This window comes from Mustelus asterias, chromosome 27 (assembly GCF_964213995.1).
Source record: "Mustelus asterias chromosome 27, sMusAst1.hap1.1, whole genome shotgun sequence".
Classification (NCBI taxonomy): Eukaryota; Metazoa; Chordata; class Chondrichthyes; order Carcharhiniformes; family Triakidae; genus Mustelus; species Mustelus asterias.
Genome location: NC_135827.1, coordinates 17887415 through 17906241, shown reverse-complemented (window position 1 = coordinate 17906241; position 18827 = coordinate 17887415). Strand labels below are relative to the sequence as shown.

The following is an 18827-nucleotide window of genomic DNA, read 5'->3' as shown; positions in this document are numbered from 1 at the left end:
ACTAAACCACCCTGCCTCTCCATCTCCCTCTCTCTCTTCTATTAACATGCTCCGTAAAACCTACAGTCGAGATCTTCCCGGCGAGACAAGTTGCGGGTGGGATGGAAATTTCAGAGAAGCAGCCAAATGTCCGTTGACTTTGGGTGGGAATTTCTGGTCTCACCATGGGTGGATCCAGAAGGTCCTGGCTGTTGATCAAATTTTTGATCACCTGCCCTAATGAATCCTTCTTTCTTTGTTGTCAAATGTTGTCTGATTATGCTTTTGTGAAGCACCTTGGGATATATTATATAGTTAAGGATGCTGTATAAGTGTTGTCATTATATTGTTGTGGGTCTGCACTCTTCCTCCTGGGTTTCTATCATGGAGCCTGAACCCTGTTTTGTTTTTTTGCTTACTTACTTCTACTGTCTTCATCCCTCTTGGATGATCCATCTTGGCCTCCTCCAGAGGTCACCAGGATCACAGATGTCCTCCTTCAACCAATTCAATTCACCCCACATCATGTCAAGATCCTTCAACCAATTCAATTCACCCCACGTCATATCAAGAAATGGCTGAAATTACTGGATACTGCAAAGGCTATGAGCCCTGACAATATTCCAGCAGTATTACTGAAGACTTGCTGCACCCCTAGCCAAGCTGTTCCAGTCCAGCTACAACATTGGCATCTACCTGGCAATGTGGAAAATTTCCCAAATATGTCTTATACACAAGAAAAAGGGCAAATACAATGCAGTCAATTACCACTCCATCAGTCTACTCTCAATCATCAGTAAAGTAATGGAAGGAATCATCAACAGCCGTATAGTGTAGCACTTACTCAGCAATAACTTGCTCAAGAACAATCAGTTAAGGTTCTGCCAGGGTCACTCAGCTCATGACCTCATTACAGCCTTGATTCAAACATGGACAAAGAAGATAAATGCCAGAGATGAAGTGAGAGTGACTACCTTTGACACCAAGGCGGCATTTGACTAAGAGTGGCATCAAGGAGCTCGAGCAAAACTGCAATCAATGGGAATCAGGGGAAAACCCTCCATTGGTTGGAGTCATACCTGGCACAAAGGAAGATTGTTGTGGTGATTTGAGGTCAATCATCTCAGCTCCAGTTCCTCAGGGTAGTGTCCTAAGCCCAATTATCTTCAGCTGCTTCATCAATGACCTTCCTTCCATCATATAGTCAGAAGTGGGGATGTTTGTTGATGACTGCACAATGTTCAGCATCATTCTTGATTCCTCAGATGCTGAAGCAGTTCATGTCCAAATAAAGCAAGATCTAGATAATATCCAGGCTTGGGCTGAGAAGCGACAAGTAACACTCGCACCACATAAGTGACAAGCAATGATTATCTCCAACAAGAGAGGATCTAACCATCGCCCCTTGACATTCAATGGCATTACCATTGCTGAATCACACTATCAACATCCTGGCGGTTGCCATTGACCAGAAACTGAACTGGACTAGCCATATAAATACTATGGTTACCAGAGCAGGTCAAAGGCTAGGAATACTGCATGGAGTAAGGATCACCTCCTGACTCCCCTGTCCACCATCTACAAGGTACAAGTCAGGAGTATGATGGAATACTCTCCACTTGCTTGAATGATTGCAGCTCCAGCAACACTCAAGTAGCTTAACACCATTCAGGACAAAGCAGCCTGCTTAATTTCTACCCTTTCCACAAACATTCAATCCCTCCACACCGATGAACAGTTGGAACTGTGTGTACCATCTACAGGATGCACTGCAAGAACTCATCAAGATTCCTTAGGCAGCACATTCCAAATCCACCACCACTAGCATCTAGAAGGACAGGAGCAACAGATACCTGGCAACACCATCACCTGGAGGTTTCCCTCCAAGCCATTCACCATCTTGACTTGGAAATACACTGGCTGTTCCTTCACTACCACTGGGTCAAAATCCTGGAACTCACTCCCTAATAGCACTGTGGGTGTACCTACACCTCAGGGGCAGCAGTTCAAGAAGGATAGAAAAAGAAATGAATCACTTTGATTGCTATAAATAGAACTTTAAAGTTTGGGAATGATACTATTTTATTATCAACTGTAATTGTAGTTCCTTCCACTGGCTGTTGGTACATTTTAGTAAATTAAGTTATCTATTAACTAAAAAAAAGTATCTTTCTGATCAGACCTGTTGGTGATTTCAACCCTTTTTTAAGGTCTGGAGTCTGAGAATTACGATTGATACAATCACAACACTTTACTGAGAATTTTTAACAAAACAGTTTCAAATCATCGTTTGGTAACACAGAACTTGTGTGTTACTGAGAAAAGAAATGTGTCAAAACTTTTCATCTTGCACTCATCAGGCATATGTTCCTTGCTGCATTCTCCATGGCATCATCCCCACCAATCAGAGTTGACCAATCAGCACTCTTTTCTAATTCAATGTAAATTGTTGCTCCCTTTGAAATGTTGTATTCTTGTGTTTGTCCTGATGAGTGCAAGATTAAAAACGTTGATAGCATGTTTCTTTTTTCAGCCAAACAGTTTCAAGTCAATCATACAGTTGCCCCTAAAGTGGTCAATCTGTGATAACGTTAGATGACTTAGGAATGATTTCTGACTTGAGATCTTCCAACTTCCACTCTTCCCTTCAACATGTATCTTCTGCCTTCTTTCTGGATCACTACCCATTGTTAACAATCTTTTGTTTTCTTTCTTGTGCTCCTGTGTGGGACTTTTTGAGGGGTTTACCTATCAGGGTGAGTAAATGTCCTGGAATTTATGAGACCATCTTATATTTCAGGTGGTTTCCTTTGTCCCAGAATGACCTTTCCTCCCATAGTCCAGATCTCTGATTCTAGCACATGTGCAGTATGCACCTGCACATGCAAACTATGCTATATTTCAGGTGGTCCACTCCCAGAGTCTGGACAGCAGCAGGCTCCCCCATTCCCCCCACCCGTGCAGCCCTCCCTGCTTCCACACTATGGACACAACCCACCACATCCCCTCCCCCAACCCTCTGATCCCACAGTTTGGACAGCCCCCCCCAGCAGCCAACCCTACAATCTGGACACTACCCCTCAGCCCTTCCCCCACATTGGAAGGTCCCCCATGTCAAAGTGTCTCTTATTTTGTTTCCCCCAAAAGGTCCCCTGTTACATGCAGAATACAGTTTTTGAAGGTGCTCATGCATAATCCTCTTCTGAATACAGATTGATTAATTAAGTGTATGATTAAGTGCATTAAACTGATTGGCTAGCATATTCCCAAATTGCCTTTCATTGGATTAGCCAGATAAGGACTTCTTCCTTGCCAATGTGATTACTGTTGATCAATTTGCTGCCATTAACTGTTTCATTTCAAAATAAGTTGTCTTTTTCAATTCAGCAGTGTCATACAATTTATACTGTATCATTTGAAAGCATACAACAGTGGAACACTAAACATTTGTCAATACCAATCAATATCCTCACTTAGATTGTTTTACAAATAAGTCTTTATTTATAATTTTGATTATATTAAATTAAACTAATTTTAAATTAACACATTGGACTCTCTCTGTTCTAAAGAAGACGGAGACAATAAATTTGATTGAAAGGAGCACAAATGACTATAAAATGCTTTGTTGCAAATTTTCTGCAATACCAAAACTTCAGGGCCAGAATTCTCTAGTATCATACGCCCTGCTACCCTGCCAGCAAGAACAAAGAATTTGGAACTCAGCCAAATCTCCATTCACTGCAGCGGCACTGGAGAATCCCAGCTGCTGGCAAGGTAAGAGAATTCTGCACCTGGTGTCCTCCACAAATGATAATTCTTTGAGCCAGCAGCTTAGATTTAACAGGTGTGAAGTATTTAGCAAGTATTGCACCCATCTGGTTTCCACGTAACAAATACTGCTCTGACCTCCTCCCCATTCCAATAATCCTTTCCTCCCAGACCTGACTTAATCTCGTGCAATTGTTGGACAAATAGCGACCTATCACATTGGACTTTTTTTTCCCCCATAAATTGAATTATTTGGTTCAACTTACAATGGTGAAAAAATGACTAATACTTAGGGGTTAATTTGCGCCTATTAAAGTGAACAATTTTCAAATCTCTGAAACGTAGACATTGAATTCTTTAACCCCTTTGCAAATCAACCCAGGATTATTTGATGAACTGCTGTTTTAAAATAGTGAGTGCCAGCAGCTATTCATTATAAATTACAGTCTTTAACCTGAAATAGAACTTTAAAATATTAACCTGTCAATTAATCAAAACAACTTTTATCTTTGTTCAGAAGTAACGTCATCGGATAATTGCATGAGAACACTTAGCTTACTGGGATAGAGTTTCCACCCTCCTCAATTTAAGGCAGATGTTAGAGCATTAAAATGTCAGAAATTGCATGGGAATAGGCCATTCAGCCCTTCAAATTTGTTCCACCATTCAATAAAATCATGGCTGATTGACCAAGACATTTAACATGCTCTGTGTCCCAAAGTACGATTGTGAGGCCAAGAAACTGTGTTATGTTTTGACAGTGCTACTACCCATTGCCACTGGCTCAAAAGATATGAAGGCTTGTCGCTTATGTAGGGTACCTGAAAGTCCTGCTATAGAAAACACATAAAGCAGGAGATTTGCAGCAAATCATTTCTACTTCTTTCAATCAAATTTATCTGGCCCTTTCTGCCAGTGAGATCATCCAGTCCCGCTGAAGGTGACCCCTTCTCCCCCCCACCCCCAGGCCACAATGGGTTCCCTGGCGGCGTAGTCAATGAGCAATACAAATGGCCATTGACTTTGGTGGGACTGGAAAAACCCCGCTGGAGGGGTTGGAAAATGCCAGCCATCAGTTGGAATTTTATCGGCATGTTTGCCCGAGGCCAACGGAGGAGAATGCCCTTCTCCGAGCCTCGCCCGCCCCCGGAATCGGAGCGTGCGTGCCGGCAAAATTCCGGCCATAGTCTTCATCTTCGATAGAACAGAAAGGGTGTAATGTTTAATTCAAAGTCATTTAAATGTAATATAATCTAAATTTAGATAAACATTTATTTATATGACAATCAAAGTGAGGACATATTTGGTGTTCCACTATTGTAGGCTTTCAAATGCTACTGTATAAATTGCTTTAAGCTGCATGTTCAAACTGACTTCACCGACTACATCAGTAAGAGAAAGAGGGAACTGGGTGGAAATAAAATAAGGCTGGAAAAATGCTATTGCACCAGAGTGACGTTTACATGGCAGTTCCTGATTCTCGGGATTTGCTGATTGACCAACTAGGGTGAACAAAATGGTTGGATTGAGTAGAATTTAAAGCTACTCCAAATGCTTTGTTTAGAATCACTGGGCTTTAATACAGTGATATAAAGGCAGGATACTACAGATTCTGGAAATCTGAAATAAAAACAGAGAACGCTGGAAAAACCCCACAGTTCTGGCAGCTTCTGTGGAGAGAGAAACTGAGTTAACGTCACGAGGCAGTTGTAATAGAGGTTTCAGTTATCCTCACTCTCGTCAGGGGATTCTCAAAGCCCATTTGCTTATTTTCTCACTTTCTCCCCCTCTATTTTATAGTTGGTCAGGGCCCTGATTTTCCACTGGGCAGATTGTGGGGCATGGCCATTTTTGACACTAATGTGAAATGATGCAGTGATGGGAATAGTGATTGTCAGAACTGTGTTTGCTTCATGGGGTTTAGCACCAGAGTTAACTCTGGAAAGAAATAAAGGCAATTGAAAGGAGCAATTTGTTAACACATGAAAATATTCCATGACGGATTATCAGATACTGAAACGTTTGTCCACAATGCTAGCAGTTACAACTTTTGAGTTAGTGAGGCTTTACTTTTTGAAAGGACCACCTTATATCTTCAAACCTTTTCCGACTAATGCCATTTTTCCTCTTACCTTCAGTGGTGAGTAAATATCAGTATGTGCAACCATCTTCCAGCACCAATGACTGCTGTTACTACTATGTACAAAACCCACACATTTTATGATTCATTTTAAGAGATATTTCTCAATATACAAACACAGACATTATGGTCCATTTACAGAAAATGAACTGCCGTTCTTTATTTTGTTCATCCAGTAGGTTATTAGCTTGTCATCCACTTCAGAATGTTTGATATTAGGCATTTTAGGTCATTCTGCCACAACAGTGAACTCTGCACATTCTTTTCACATGAAGACAACCGACAGTTAAGACACTCGAGGAGATGCTTGATCAAGTTATTTAATTGTGCCACTTCGATAGGAAGGAATGGTTTATGCAGCCTATGCTGATGATGGGTGGGGGGTTATAGGGTTTCTGTTTTGGGTACAATTGTGGATTCTAATGTACCTCAAATTCCACCCGTTTTGTAAAGCATTTGTGTTTCCAAGTTTTCACTCAAACCTATTTGCATTTTGCTGAATGTCAAATTTGGCGTGACCCAGCACAATGAGGCAGCGGTTTATAATGTGATCTTTTAAAAACATTTGGCTTTTAAAAATTTTCCTCGGTGATGTTTGATTAAAACAGATGATTCAGTTTATCACAAATCATAAGCATTTTTAATCACAGGCTGAAATGTTTTGCTCCCGGTTTGGGTGTGTAGAAACAGGAGAATTCCCCGCTCTGTGAACCCAGGGCTGCCCTAATGTCAGGTTCTGGGTCTAGGGAGGGGGATAGGTGCAGGCAGTGTTAGAGCAGACAACCTAGGAAGAAGTGAGAAGGGTGCCGGAACGGAGGCCACTTCGGGTGAAGGCTTGCCTCAGGGTTCTGGCACTGTGTCCAAAAATAATGATTGAAATATAAAAAATTCCACCACATCCCCTCACATTCCCCTTACTCCCCCACGTACTCCCCAACTCACCCATCCATCTCATGCCATGCCCCCTAGTCCCTCATACCCTCCAGGCTAATCTAGTCCCCTCCACCCAATCCCATACCCCTTTATAGCCCCTATCCCAATCCAAGGGTCTCCACTCACTCCACGGTCCTTCAAACTGTTTACGTGCCAACTTAGTGTCAACACACAGAAATCCATGTCCCCAACCCACCACCATTTGCTTTACAGCTACCATGCCAACTCACCTAGTATCCACCATGTGCAGACCACAGGTCCTGTGCAGAGATAAGATAAAATAAAGTTCTATGAAATAAAGATCTGTGTGTATTATAGACATCACTATATTGAAAAAAACATTCACTACATTTACATTCCTACAACTAAATAAAACCTATTACAACAAACATTTCATTCAAGTGCACAATTCCTTATATCAAAAAGCATTGAAATTCATAATCCCACATAGAGTCTATAATCACTTGTAGCTGTCAATCAAACTGTTATATAGAACCATAAAATAACCACACTTCAGAAGGAGGCCATTTGGCCCATTGAGTCTGTACCGACTCTCTGAAAGAGCATCTTATCAAGGCCCACCACCCCCCAGCCCTATCCTTGTAACCCTGCTCATTTATCATGGCCAATCCACCTAACCTGCACATCTTTAGACTGTGGGAGGAAACCGGAGCACCCAGAGGAAACCCACGCAGACAAGGGGGAAATGTGCAAACTCCACACATCAGTTACCCAAGGCCAGAATTGAACCCAGGTCCCTGGCACTGTGAGGCAGCAGTGCTAACATCATGCCACTGTGTCGTCCTAGCAGGCACCCTATGTGATAATGTCATGCAGCACTTCTTTAAAATTTCAAATATATACTTTATTCATAAATACTTTGAAATAAACCATTACAGAAATGACATTTCCAATCATTACAAACAGTGCAAAAAAGAGTCATATTTACAATTTCCTTAACTTCAATATTTTACGGTGCTCAGTTCCAAGACATTACAGACATTACAGTTCAGTTCTTCAACAAACTATGTACATTGCTGTCATGTAGCTCTAATTCTGTAATCGATACCTTCAGGTTTATGTTTGACTGATCTGTTGACCGTTCCAATGAGGTTATGCATTTGTACACATATGTATGCGTACCTTAACACAAAGGTCACCTGACCTTCCCCCAAAGGTACCTTGGGACCAGATGTAATTGGGTACCTTATTTATCCAGCGGAGTCCTCTGACTATCCAAAGAAGTCTCACAACACCAGGTTAAAGTCCAACAGGTTTATTTGGTAGCACAAGCCGCTAGCTTTTGGAGTGCTGCTCCTTCATCAGGTGAGTGGGATTTCAGTTCACAAGCAGGGCATATAAAGACACAAACTCAACTTACAAAATAATGGTTGGAATGCGAGTCTTTACAGGTAATCAAATCTTAAAGGTACAGACAATGTGAGTGGAGAGAGGGTTAAGCACAGGTTAAAGAGATGTGTATTGTCTCCAGCCAGGACAGTTAGTGAGATTTTGGAAGCCCAGGCAAGTCTTGGGGGTTACAGATAGTGTGACATGAACCCAAGATCCCAGTTGAGGCCGTCCTCGTGTGCGGAACTTGGCTATCAGTCTCTGCTCAGCGACTCTGCATTGTCATATGTCGTGAAGGCTGCCTTGGAGAACGCTTACCCGAAGATCAGAGGCCGAATGCCCGTGACCGCTGAAGTGTTCCCCAACAGGAAGAGAACACATTTGCCTGGTGATTGTCGAGCAGTGTTCATTCATCCGTTGTTGAAGTATCTGCATGGTCTCCCCAATGTACCATGCCTCGGGACATCCTTTCCTGCAGTGTATCAGGTAGACAACGTTGGCCGAGTTGCAAGTGTATGTACCGTGCACCTGGTGGATGGTGTTCTCACGTGAGATGATGGCATCCGTGTCGATGATCCGGCACGTCTTGCAGAGGTTGCTGTGGCAGAGTTGTGTGGTGTCATGGTCACTGTTCTCCTGAAGGCTGGGTAGTTTGCTGCAGACAATGGTCTGTTTGAGGTTGGCGGTTGTTTGAAGGCAAGAAGTGGGGGTTTGGGGATGGCCTTGGTGAGATGTTCGTCTTCATCAATGACATGTTGAAGGCTCCAGAGAAGATGTCGTAGCTTCTCCGCTCCGGGGAAGTACTGGATGACGAAGGGTACTCTGTCCACCGTGTCCCGTGTTTGTCTTCTGAGGAGGTCAAGCGGTTTTTCGCTGTGGCGCTGTTTTCACCACAGCGAAAAACCAAGGCATGTCCCGAGGCATGGTGCATTGGGGAGACCATGCAGACGCTACGACAATGGATGAATGAACACCGCTCGACAATCACCAGGCAAGAGTGTTCTCTTCCTGTTGGGGAACACTTCAGCGGTCACGGGCATTCGGCCTCTGATCTTCAGGCCTCTGATTCTCCAAGGCAGGCTTCACGACACACGACAACGCAGAGACTGATAGCTAAGTTCCGCACACATGAGCACGGCCTCATCTTGGGTTCATGTCACACTATCTGTAACCCCCACGACTTGCCTGGGCTCCCAAAATCTCACTAACTGACCTGGCTGGAGACAATACACATCTCTTTAACCTGTGCTTAACCCTCTCTCCACTCACATTGTCTGTACCTTTAAGACTTGATTACCTGTAAAGACTCGCATTCCAACCATTATTTTGTAAATTGAGTTTGTGTCTTTATATGCCCTGTTTGTGAACTGAAATCCCACTCACCTGATGAAGGAGCAGTGTTCCAAAAGCTAGTGGCTTGTGCTACCAAATAAACCTGTTGGACTTTAACCTGGCGTTGTGAGACTTCTTACTGTGTTTACCCCAGTCCAACGCCGGCATCTTCACATCATGGCTATCCAAATAAATCCATCAAACCAGCTCTTGTCTTGTCTAATTTGCATACTTAAGGTGTCACAACTCTGGCCTATCAAATTCCCTTTATAGTGTAAGCAGCTGATGATTTAAACAGCCAGCTGTCTCCATGATTTGTGCGCATGTAAAATGCCTCCTGTCCCCGACTCTGCCACTAAGAACCATGATCAAGGGCAAAATGATTTTTGGACATTTCTGCTATTTTTTGCCCCTCCATCATGGTGAAATTCTGAGCCAGAGTGTCAATCCACCCACCACCTCCGAGGAATGCGATTTTAAATTACCCAGATTCACTTTTAAGGATATATATGGGGCAGGATTTTCTCCCACTGTTTCATGGCACGCTCAATGGTGGCAGGATCTTATGGTCCTATGGTTGTCAAGGGGGTTTCCTTTGCCGCTGGGGAACCCGCGGTGGGGTGCACCACCAGCAGGATGGTAAGATCCCACCGGCGTGAACAGCAGCAAGATTTCAGCGATGATATTTTCTAGTTAAACTGGGATATGGGTCAGTTTATTTGCAAATAAAAACAAGAACTTTTAAAACATACTTAAGGGCACTTGCACCCTAAAAAGCTGGATTGGTTTTTCAAGCCTCTCTGTAGGAGCGCAAACAAGCGTAATTAGCGGAAACTCCCAATGATGACCTATTCATCCTGGGGGCATGGCTAATTTTGTGGGGGGGGGGGGGGGGGGGGGGGGTTGGGGGAGGGGGGGGGGGGCGGGTGCCTGCTTCTGGTGCAATGTTTTTAAAACTACCGCAAAAGGGAGCTTGAGTAGCACCGAACATAAGTTATGCTTAAAATTTGGTGAGCTCTTGTGCCAGCTGATTTTGACCAAATTGCACCGAAAAGAATTAACCAAGTGAAACTGCAGACATTGGTGGCAGTATGGGGTACAAAATGGCAAGTACATAGGAAACTTGATGGGCTAAATGGTCTCTTCTGTGCTGTAGAGATTCTATGAAACTGAACTATTTGTCCTTTGGTTTATGCACCCAATAAGATATCACGTGTCGCACTTCAGGAAAAATACTTGGTGATGTTTCCCTTGAAGAAATTTAGCTTTGTAACCTCAGGTGGTCTTTCTTTCCTGAGCATCTCTTTAATACAGCCTTATTGGGAAGGTGACTAATTTTTTCATTATCTTTCATCAACATTGCAACTTCTCCAGTAGTAGTCCAGCACCTCCACTGAGAAAATTCACAGAATCAATTTCCTCCCACAATCCAAAGATGTGCAGGTTAGATGAATTGGCCATGCTAAATTACTCCTCAGTGTACCCGAATAGGCGCATGAGTATGTCAACTCGGGAATTTTCACAGTAACTTCATTACGGTGTTAATATAAGCCTACTTGTGATGGATAAATAAACTTTAAATTCCTACAGTGCAAAAGGAGGCCTTTCAGCCCATCGAACCTGCACTGACAACAATCACATCCGCCCCATAACCCTGTGACCCCACGTATTTACCCTGCTACCCCCCTGATACCAAGGGATAATTTAGCATGGCCAATTAACCTAACCTGCACACCTTTGGATTGTGGGAGGAAACTGGAACACCCGGAGAAAACCCATGCAGACACTGGGAGAACTTACAAACTCCACACAGTCACCCAAGGCCGGAATTGAACCCGGGTCCTTGGTGCTGTGAGGCAGCAGTGCCAACCACTATGCTACCATGCCGTCAAATTGTTTTCTCTTCCTGCTCTGCACAGTGGCAAACGTGGGATTATGAGGATAGGGCCAAATGGCCTCCTTGTGCACTCTAGGGATTCTATAATTCTATAACTAGTTACCCACCACTTGTATGCTATTTTTAACTTTGGGTAAATCCTTTTGCGCTTTTATTGCATCTTTAGCCCTACGTACAATGCTCCCAATGCTTTACATGCTAGTGACAGTTTCAGGTGAACTGAGTTATATTGGTTCCACTGCTCTCCTCCTCTCTCACTTTCACTTCGCACCATTCCCCATCAGATCCTAGCAGGAGCTGTGCCGACAAATTCAGCAGCAGCTCTTGAAAGATGTTTGTGAAAGATACAGTCTGCTGCTGCTGCCCAGGACACAAGGAATTTAGCAAGTTTATATTACTCAGGGCTATGGATGGTGAGAAAACTGTATGTTTGCCACTAGCTGTCATTTTTAAAATACTTGATACCAAAAACTGTGTTGAGTTTGATGTGTTGAGTTTATTTTCTCTTTCAGCACACTTCACTGCCAGGACCTTTGTTTTTAACCTGACCAATCGTTTTTGCTGTTTAATATGACTTTATTCTAGTATCATGTTGCAATGTAACTCATGATCTGTCTTCATAGAATCCCGACAGTGCAGAAGAAGGCCATTCGGCCCATCGAGACTGCACCGACTACAATCCCACCCAGGCCCTATCCACATAACCCCATCCATTTAACCTAACTAATCGCCCTGACACTGAGGGGCCATTTAGCATGGCCAATCCACCTAACTCGCACATCTTTGGACTGTGGGAGGAAACCGGAGCACCCGGAGGAAACCCATATGCAGACACGGAGAGAATGTGCAAACTCCACACAGACAGTGACTCAAGCCGGGAATCGAACCCGGGCCCCTGGCACTGTGAGGCAGCAGTGCTAACCACTGTGCCACCATGTCGCGCACCCCCCCCCCCGCCGCCTCCCCGCCCCCCCGGTCCTGTTTTTGAGGGATCACTTTGAAAATCAGGAGGAAATTCGAACAGTTGAAGGCACATGTGACTGATATAAAGCATAATTTTTTATTATGGATTATCACAGTATTATTTCTTGCTGATCTCAGTCATAGAATACCTACAGTGCAAAAGAGGCCATTCGTCCCATCCGATCTGCACCGACTCTCTGACAAAGCATCCCACCCAGGCCCTCTCCTCTGCACCATCCCTGTAACACCACACATTTACCATGGCTAATCCATTTAACCTCCATATTGTGGGACACTAAGGGGCACTTTAACATAGCCAATCCACTTAACCTGCACATCTTTTGGAAGGAGTTAAACTTAAATACAGTTGGCTCTGTCACTTAGCTGTGTTAAATGCATATTAATCATATTTAATTACATGTGGTGGGCACAAACTGGGATTCATCTGCGCTCCTGTAAATAGCCACATATTCAGACAGAAGCTGTGAGGGTTAGGTTAGGAAGTGCATGCTTGTAATACGTAGCCCTGTAAATAAATGCTTATGAAAGTGTGTAAAGATTGGCTCCAGTTAAATGCTTGACCACCTAGCTTTCTGGAATATAACAAGCCACAGAGAACATGCATTGTGGACTGGTCTGCTGGGAACATTAATCTGCATCATTAGTTACAATGATCTGACGTGCATCTGTAGGTCATAAGAAGTGATCTAATCTGCTAGTGTCTACTGGGCGCAGAACTGGCACTCACCTGATGAAGGAGCAATGCTCCGGTAGCTCGTGTTACCAAATAAACCTGTTGGACTTTTAACCTGATGTTGTGAGACTTCTTACGGCCCAGAACTATTAGTGTCATTCTGTCCAATAGTGCCCCTGATATTTGGTCGAGAGAACTTTGAACATAATATGACGAAGATACATAAGCTCCAAAGGGTGATAGATATACCTTGACCAACACACATCATTGATCATTGGAAGTCCATAAATGGCTGACCACCCAATAAAATCATAAGCAATCTAGTCTTTTCACTTCCTTTTCTTTGGTCTATTCTTCATTATGTCTTTGGAAAAATGCATATGAAGGAGTGTGATCAAATCACAAGAATATTATGTGCTTTAAAATTACAGGCAGACAGTTAAATATAAAATACTTGGATCACATACTGGAACAGCCAGTACCATTGTACGCTAAATAATATCTAAAACAGAGCCAAAACCTGCAGCATCTATCTCGAGCACAAATACCAGGGACTCAGCTTTTGTTTCAGAATTAGTTGCAATAGTGCTGTTAGAGATCGATCTAATTCTATTCCCTTTGATTTGTAGGTGATCACCTATTCTTCGGGTGCAGTGTATCAGAATGTAAGTGCAAAACTGGGAGGAAGAATCACCTTTGCAGCAAATTTCCTGATGGGTGATGCTTCCATTAAAATATCATCCCTGCATTCAACAGACTCAGGACTGTACACATGCAAAGTGAAAAATGCAGGAATCTATGACTTGAAGACTGCTATTAATCTCGTTGTTTTGGGTAGGTGTCTAGAAAACAATATTAATTTTAATATTGGGTTTTGTAAAGTATTTAAAGCTTTCTGTGTGCTTAGCATTGAAAAGGGCAATAATAATGTCAAGATACATTAAAAAGATCAGGCAGACATTCTTAACCAATATGATTTTTCATCTGATTTGTGTTAGTGAAGTATGTTGTGTTGAATTAATTCACTTTTCAAAACATCATTGAAGATTTGCCCACAATAAAATGCTTTATACTTGCATCCCTTTTCTGTCCTCAGAACCTTACTTTCCTTTTATAATGAAAACCGCTTATAAGAACATAAGAACTAGGAGTAGGCCATCTGGCCCCTCAAGCCTGCTCCACCATTCAATAAGATCATGGCTGATCTTTTCGTGGACTCAGCTCCACTTACCCGCCCGCTCACCATAACCCTTAATTTCTTTACTGTTCAAAAATGTATTTATCCTTGCCTTAAAAACATTCAACGAGGTAGCCTCAACTGCTTCACTGGGCAGGGAATTCCACAGATTCACAACCCTTTGGGTGAAGAAGTACCTCCTCAACTCAGTCTTAAATCTGCTCCCCCTCATTTTGAGGCCATGCCCCCTAGTTCTTGTTTCATTTGCCAGTGGAAACAAGTTCCCTGCTTCTATTTTATCTATTTACTTCATAATCTTATATGTTTCTATAAGATCTCCCCTCATTCTTCTGAATTCTAAAGTGTATAGTCCCAGTCTACTCAGTCTCTCCTCATAAGCCAACGCTCTCAACTCTGGAATCAACAAGATTTGATAAGTAAGTAGAAAGAATAAAACATCACGATATTTTATGAAAATAAGGACAGCATATATGACTTTAGAGTGGAGTGTGAATTTTGGCCGGAATTTTCCAGCCGTTCATGTCGGCGGGATTGTCCAGTCCCACCAACAGTGCATCCCCACTGTGGGTTTCCCAGTGGCAAAAGGGGAATTCGACAGGAAATCCTGTTGACAATGGCGAGACCATGTTTTTGGGCCTCCTCCGCCTCTGCAAAACTGCGGGTTTTATGGAAAATCCAGCCCTATATGTTTATGCTCTTGTCCAGTTATCTCCGCCCTCAAGCTTCACTTTATCCAAAGGCTGCACTTGGCTTTAATTTCTTGTGTGTGCCACTGGAGTTCGACAACTTATATTAGACGTCTCGCATGTGCTGTACACTTCCTGTCAGTGCCACACTTCTGTGACACTTTTTCTGTCACATTTTGTTGATCCTATCCCCGTTGTTATGGAACGGGGTATTCTTCATGAACAATGCTTCTGGAGATCTGCTATAATTTTAAATTTGAATTTGCATCAGATTCCTGTTCATGTATTGTCAAGTGTTACTTATTGTTGGAGGAACATCATTGAATAATCCTTGGGAACAGTCAGGACATATTACTGATTGACAATGGTAATGGGGAGGCAATGGCCTAGTGGTATTATCGCTAGACTCTTAATCCAGAAACTCAGTTAATGTTCTGGGGACCCAGGTTCGAACCCCGCCATGGCAGATAGTGGAATTTGAATTCAATACAACATATCTGGAATTAAGAATCTACCGGTGACCATGAAACCATTGTCGATTGTCGGAAAAACCCATCTGGTTCACTGATGTCCTTTCGGGAAGGAAATCTGCCGTCCTTACCTGGCCTGGCCTACATGTGTCTCCAGAGCCACAGCAATGTGGTTGACTCTCAACTGCCCTCGGGCAACTAGGGATGGGCAATAAATGCTGACCAGGCAGCGACATCCGTGTCCCATGAATGAATAAAAAATATATATTGTCAGTGGTTACTCTAGTATTCACTGGATAAGGGGAACTTTTTTTGGAACTGGATCAGAGTTTTCCGGACATTCTCTAAGTTAATAAGAACATAAAACATAGGAGCTGTGGCCATGTGCCCCCCGCCCCCTCTCCCGAGCCCCCTCTGCCATTTAATAAGTTACGATGATTGATCTTCTACCTCAACTCCACTTTCCCGCACTACCCCCTTATCTCTCGATTCCCTGAGTATCCAACAATCTATTGATCTCACTCTTGAACATACTCAACAGCAGAGCACCCACAACTCCCTAAGGTAGAGAACTAATAACAAAGTATCTTTTAGTTAGATTGTGTGATTACCCATCTAGACCAGAGAACGTCCTGTCTTACAATGATACGAGCATGATACTCTCGAAGGAACAATATATTATTCTCAGTTATGTGCAAATAAAAGCTCTTTGTTTAAGGCCACTGAGTATAGCTATTGTGCCTTCATTAGGTCAGTTATGGTTCAGACAGGATTTTCTTCTTGTGACAGATGAAAAGTGACGAACACAGACATATGTCTAGATAATGGTTTAAAGATTTTTAAATATATATGTATAAGTGCGGTGTTATGTTAACAGTTATTAGTCACAAGTAGGCTTACATTAACACTGCAATGAAGTTGCTGTGAAAATCCCCCAGTCGCCACGCTCCAGCACCTGTTTGGGTACACTGAGGGAGAATTTCACATGGCCAATCCACCTAATCTGCATATCTTTGGACTGCGGGAGGAAACCGGAGCACCCGGAGGAAACCCACGCAGACACAGGGAGAAGGTGCAAACTCCACACAGTCAGTAACCCAAGCCGGGAATCGAACCCAAGTCCCTGGCGCTGTGAGGCAGCAGAGTTAGGCGCTGTGAGGCAGCAGAGTTAACCACTGTGCCACCATGTCACCCACTCATTACTGAACAGTTTGTGAATCAGACTGGCCTTTTATCACCGTTGGGGTTTGTACTTTGTGTAAAAGTCGGCTGCCACATTTCCTACATTTATAACACTGACTCGCAGTGAAATGTACTTGAGTGCTTTGGAACGCCTCGAGTTTATGGAAGACGCTATGCAAAGGCAATCTCTTTCCTTCTTTAAATAAACTAGAAGCTGATTTTCCTCAACCACACGGAAAACAAGTCACAAATCAAACTTCAGAAAAGACACTGCAAATCCAAGTTTTTATAAAAGAAGTGAAAGTGGACTCGATGCGGATTCTGGTTTAGCTGAGATTGTGATCACACAATTAAACAGTTCATTTACCTGGAGTGCCACCTGCTGTACGTTCAGAAGAACTACATGGAATAATTGAAAGGAATTCGTCTACACGCTTCGATTTGATTATTTTCACATTTATTGGGATACAGTGAAGAATATTGTTCTTGTGTGCTATACAGACAAAACATACTGTTCATAGAGTACATAGGGGAGACAGAAAAGGATAGGGTACAGAATATAGTGGGCAATTCTCCCATCCCGCTGCGTTGCTTATTTAGCGCAATGGGCCAGGAGACTCTAGCGGAGCCCGATTCGTGCTGGGCGTCCGGGCCTGAGTGCGTCTCCCAGCTGGATTTCCGCGGGAGCTGCATAATAAATGCAGAGTTTAAATTTAATATAATTTTGAAACTTATTAGCCTCCCCACCCCCGTCCCCGCCCCCGGTCAGGACTATTTCACTCCAGAGGAGTTTACACTAGCTCCCCATTTGCGGAGGGCTGGCGACCCGACCCCACTGGAGTGAAGGGGGATAATTAGGACCCCACTGGAGTGAAGGGGGACAGTTAGGAAGAACTATTTCCACTGGTTAGTGAGTCAGTAAATAGAGGGCATTAATTTCAGCTGGGGGGTCTTGTGGCGCAGTGGGTAGTGTCCCTGCCTCTCAGACAGAAGTTCCGAGTTAGAGTCCCAGCCCAGGTCTTGATGACCGAGGAAGGTGCGTTCATAACGCGGCCAAACAGGCGGAGTGTCAACCTGCAAATCCTTCCAAACACGCCAATGGCTGGCGGTAAGACCGGGAAAGACTCCTGGTCAACCACACTTGCTGTGGATTGGCACCTCTAAAGCTATAGACCCCCGGCAACAGACTAACAACCTGTTCCGGGAATCACAAGCTGGATGAAAATGTGCCTTATGTACCACTAGGTGTGGGAAGAGAATTGGAATTAATTTCAACTAACCACCCAATGAACAAAAGTAGAGGATAGTAGAATTTACTTTATGATGGGGCTTGTTAGGAGATATAGGAAATAAAATATTTTCGGGGAAAAAACAAAATTAAATGGGTATGAGGATGTGTAGATTATAGATGTGTAGGATATGTAGCTTGATTTTGATCTTGTGGTGTTCTGACTGATGTGTGTGTATATATTATATATATATATATACCTGGTTGAGTGATGGAGTAGTTGCGACTGAACCCAATACGTTGTGATAGATCCCACAGAACAAGGGGCAATTCTCCCCAAAAAAATTCTAAGTGTCGAATTCACGTGAAAACTGGAGTAAATCATGCTGGGTTTTTTTCAGCATGGAGGGCAGTGGTGAGGCTGGCAGCATAGTGCTGAATGGGCCACTGCGCAGACACTGATCTGTCAGCGCCAAAATTGGCGCATGCGCAGTAGCCCTGCACTGCCAGTCTCCTGATTACTGGCCTGCTCAACCACTGGCCAGCCATGAACCCCCACTGATTTCCTCCCCCCCCCAGTACCTATCATCGCCCCTCCCCCAGTTCCCCGCCCCCCCCGATGGCCCCGATCGCTGGCCTCCCTCCCTCCCTCCCCCACCAATCCTGACTGCAGCGGGACCGCCTCACCCCCATCGATCATCCCCCATTAGGCCCACCCCCTTGGCACTCCCCTATGCTGGTGGGCAATGCCAAGATTCCCCCTGGGCATTGGCACTTTGCCTCTTGGGCTGTGCTAGGGGTCCAGGCTGGCACTGCCAAGGTGCCAATGCCCAGGTGGCACCCTCTGGGGGTGTCTCGATTGCACCCCCTTCACTCCAGTGGGGTCGGGCCGCTAGCTCCCCGCAAGTGGGAGCTATAGTACTCCCTACTGGAGTAAACCACACCTGGTGGAGGAGAGAGGCTAGTAGGCCCGGAGATTTCAGTCACGGGCCTGCTAATGATATTCA

At 43.8% G+C, this 18827-nt stretch overlaps 1 protein-coding gene across 3 annotated transcripts in view; it reads left to right on the top strand.

Annotated features, from left to right (window-relative positions):
• Positions 1-18827, top strand: part of clmpa (CXADR like membrane protein a) — a 185320-nt gene that overhangs the window by 98492 nt on the left and 68001 nt on the right. For all 3 annotated transcript variants that reach the window (XR_013495583.1, XM_078198859.1, XM_078198861.1), the window contains exon 3: positions 13686-13890. Coding sequence is in view for 2 of the 3 variants with exons in the window: in XM_078198859.1 (XP_078054985.1) it covers positions 13686-13890 (205 nt within the window). In the remaining variant the exon portion in view is untranslated. The remainder of the gene's footprint in view (positions 1-13685; positions 13891-18827) is intronic.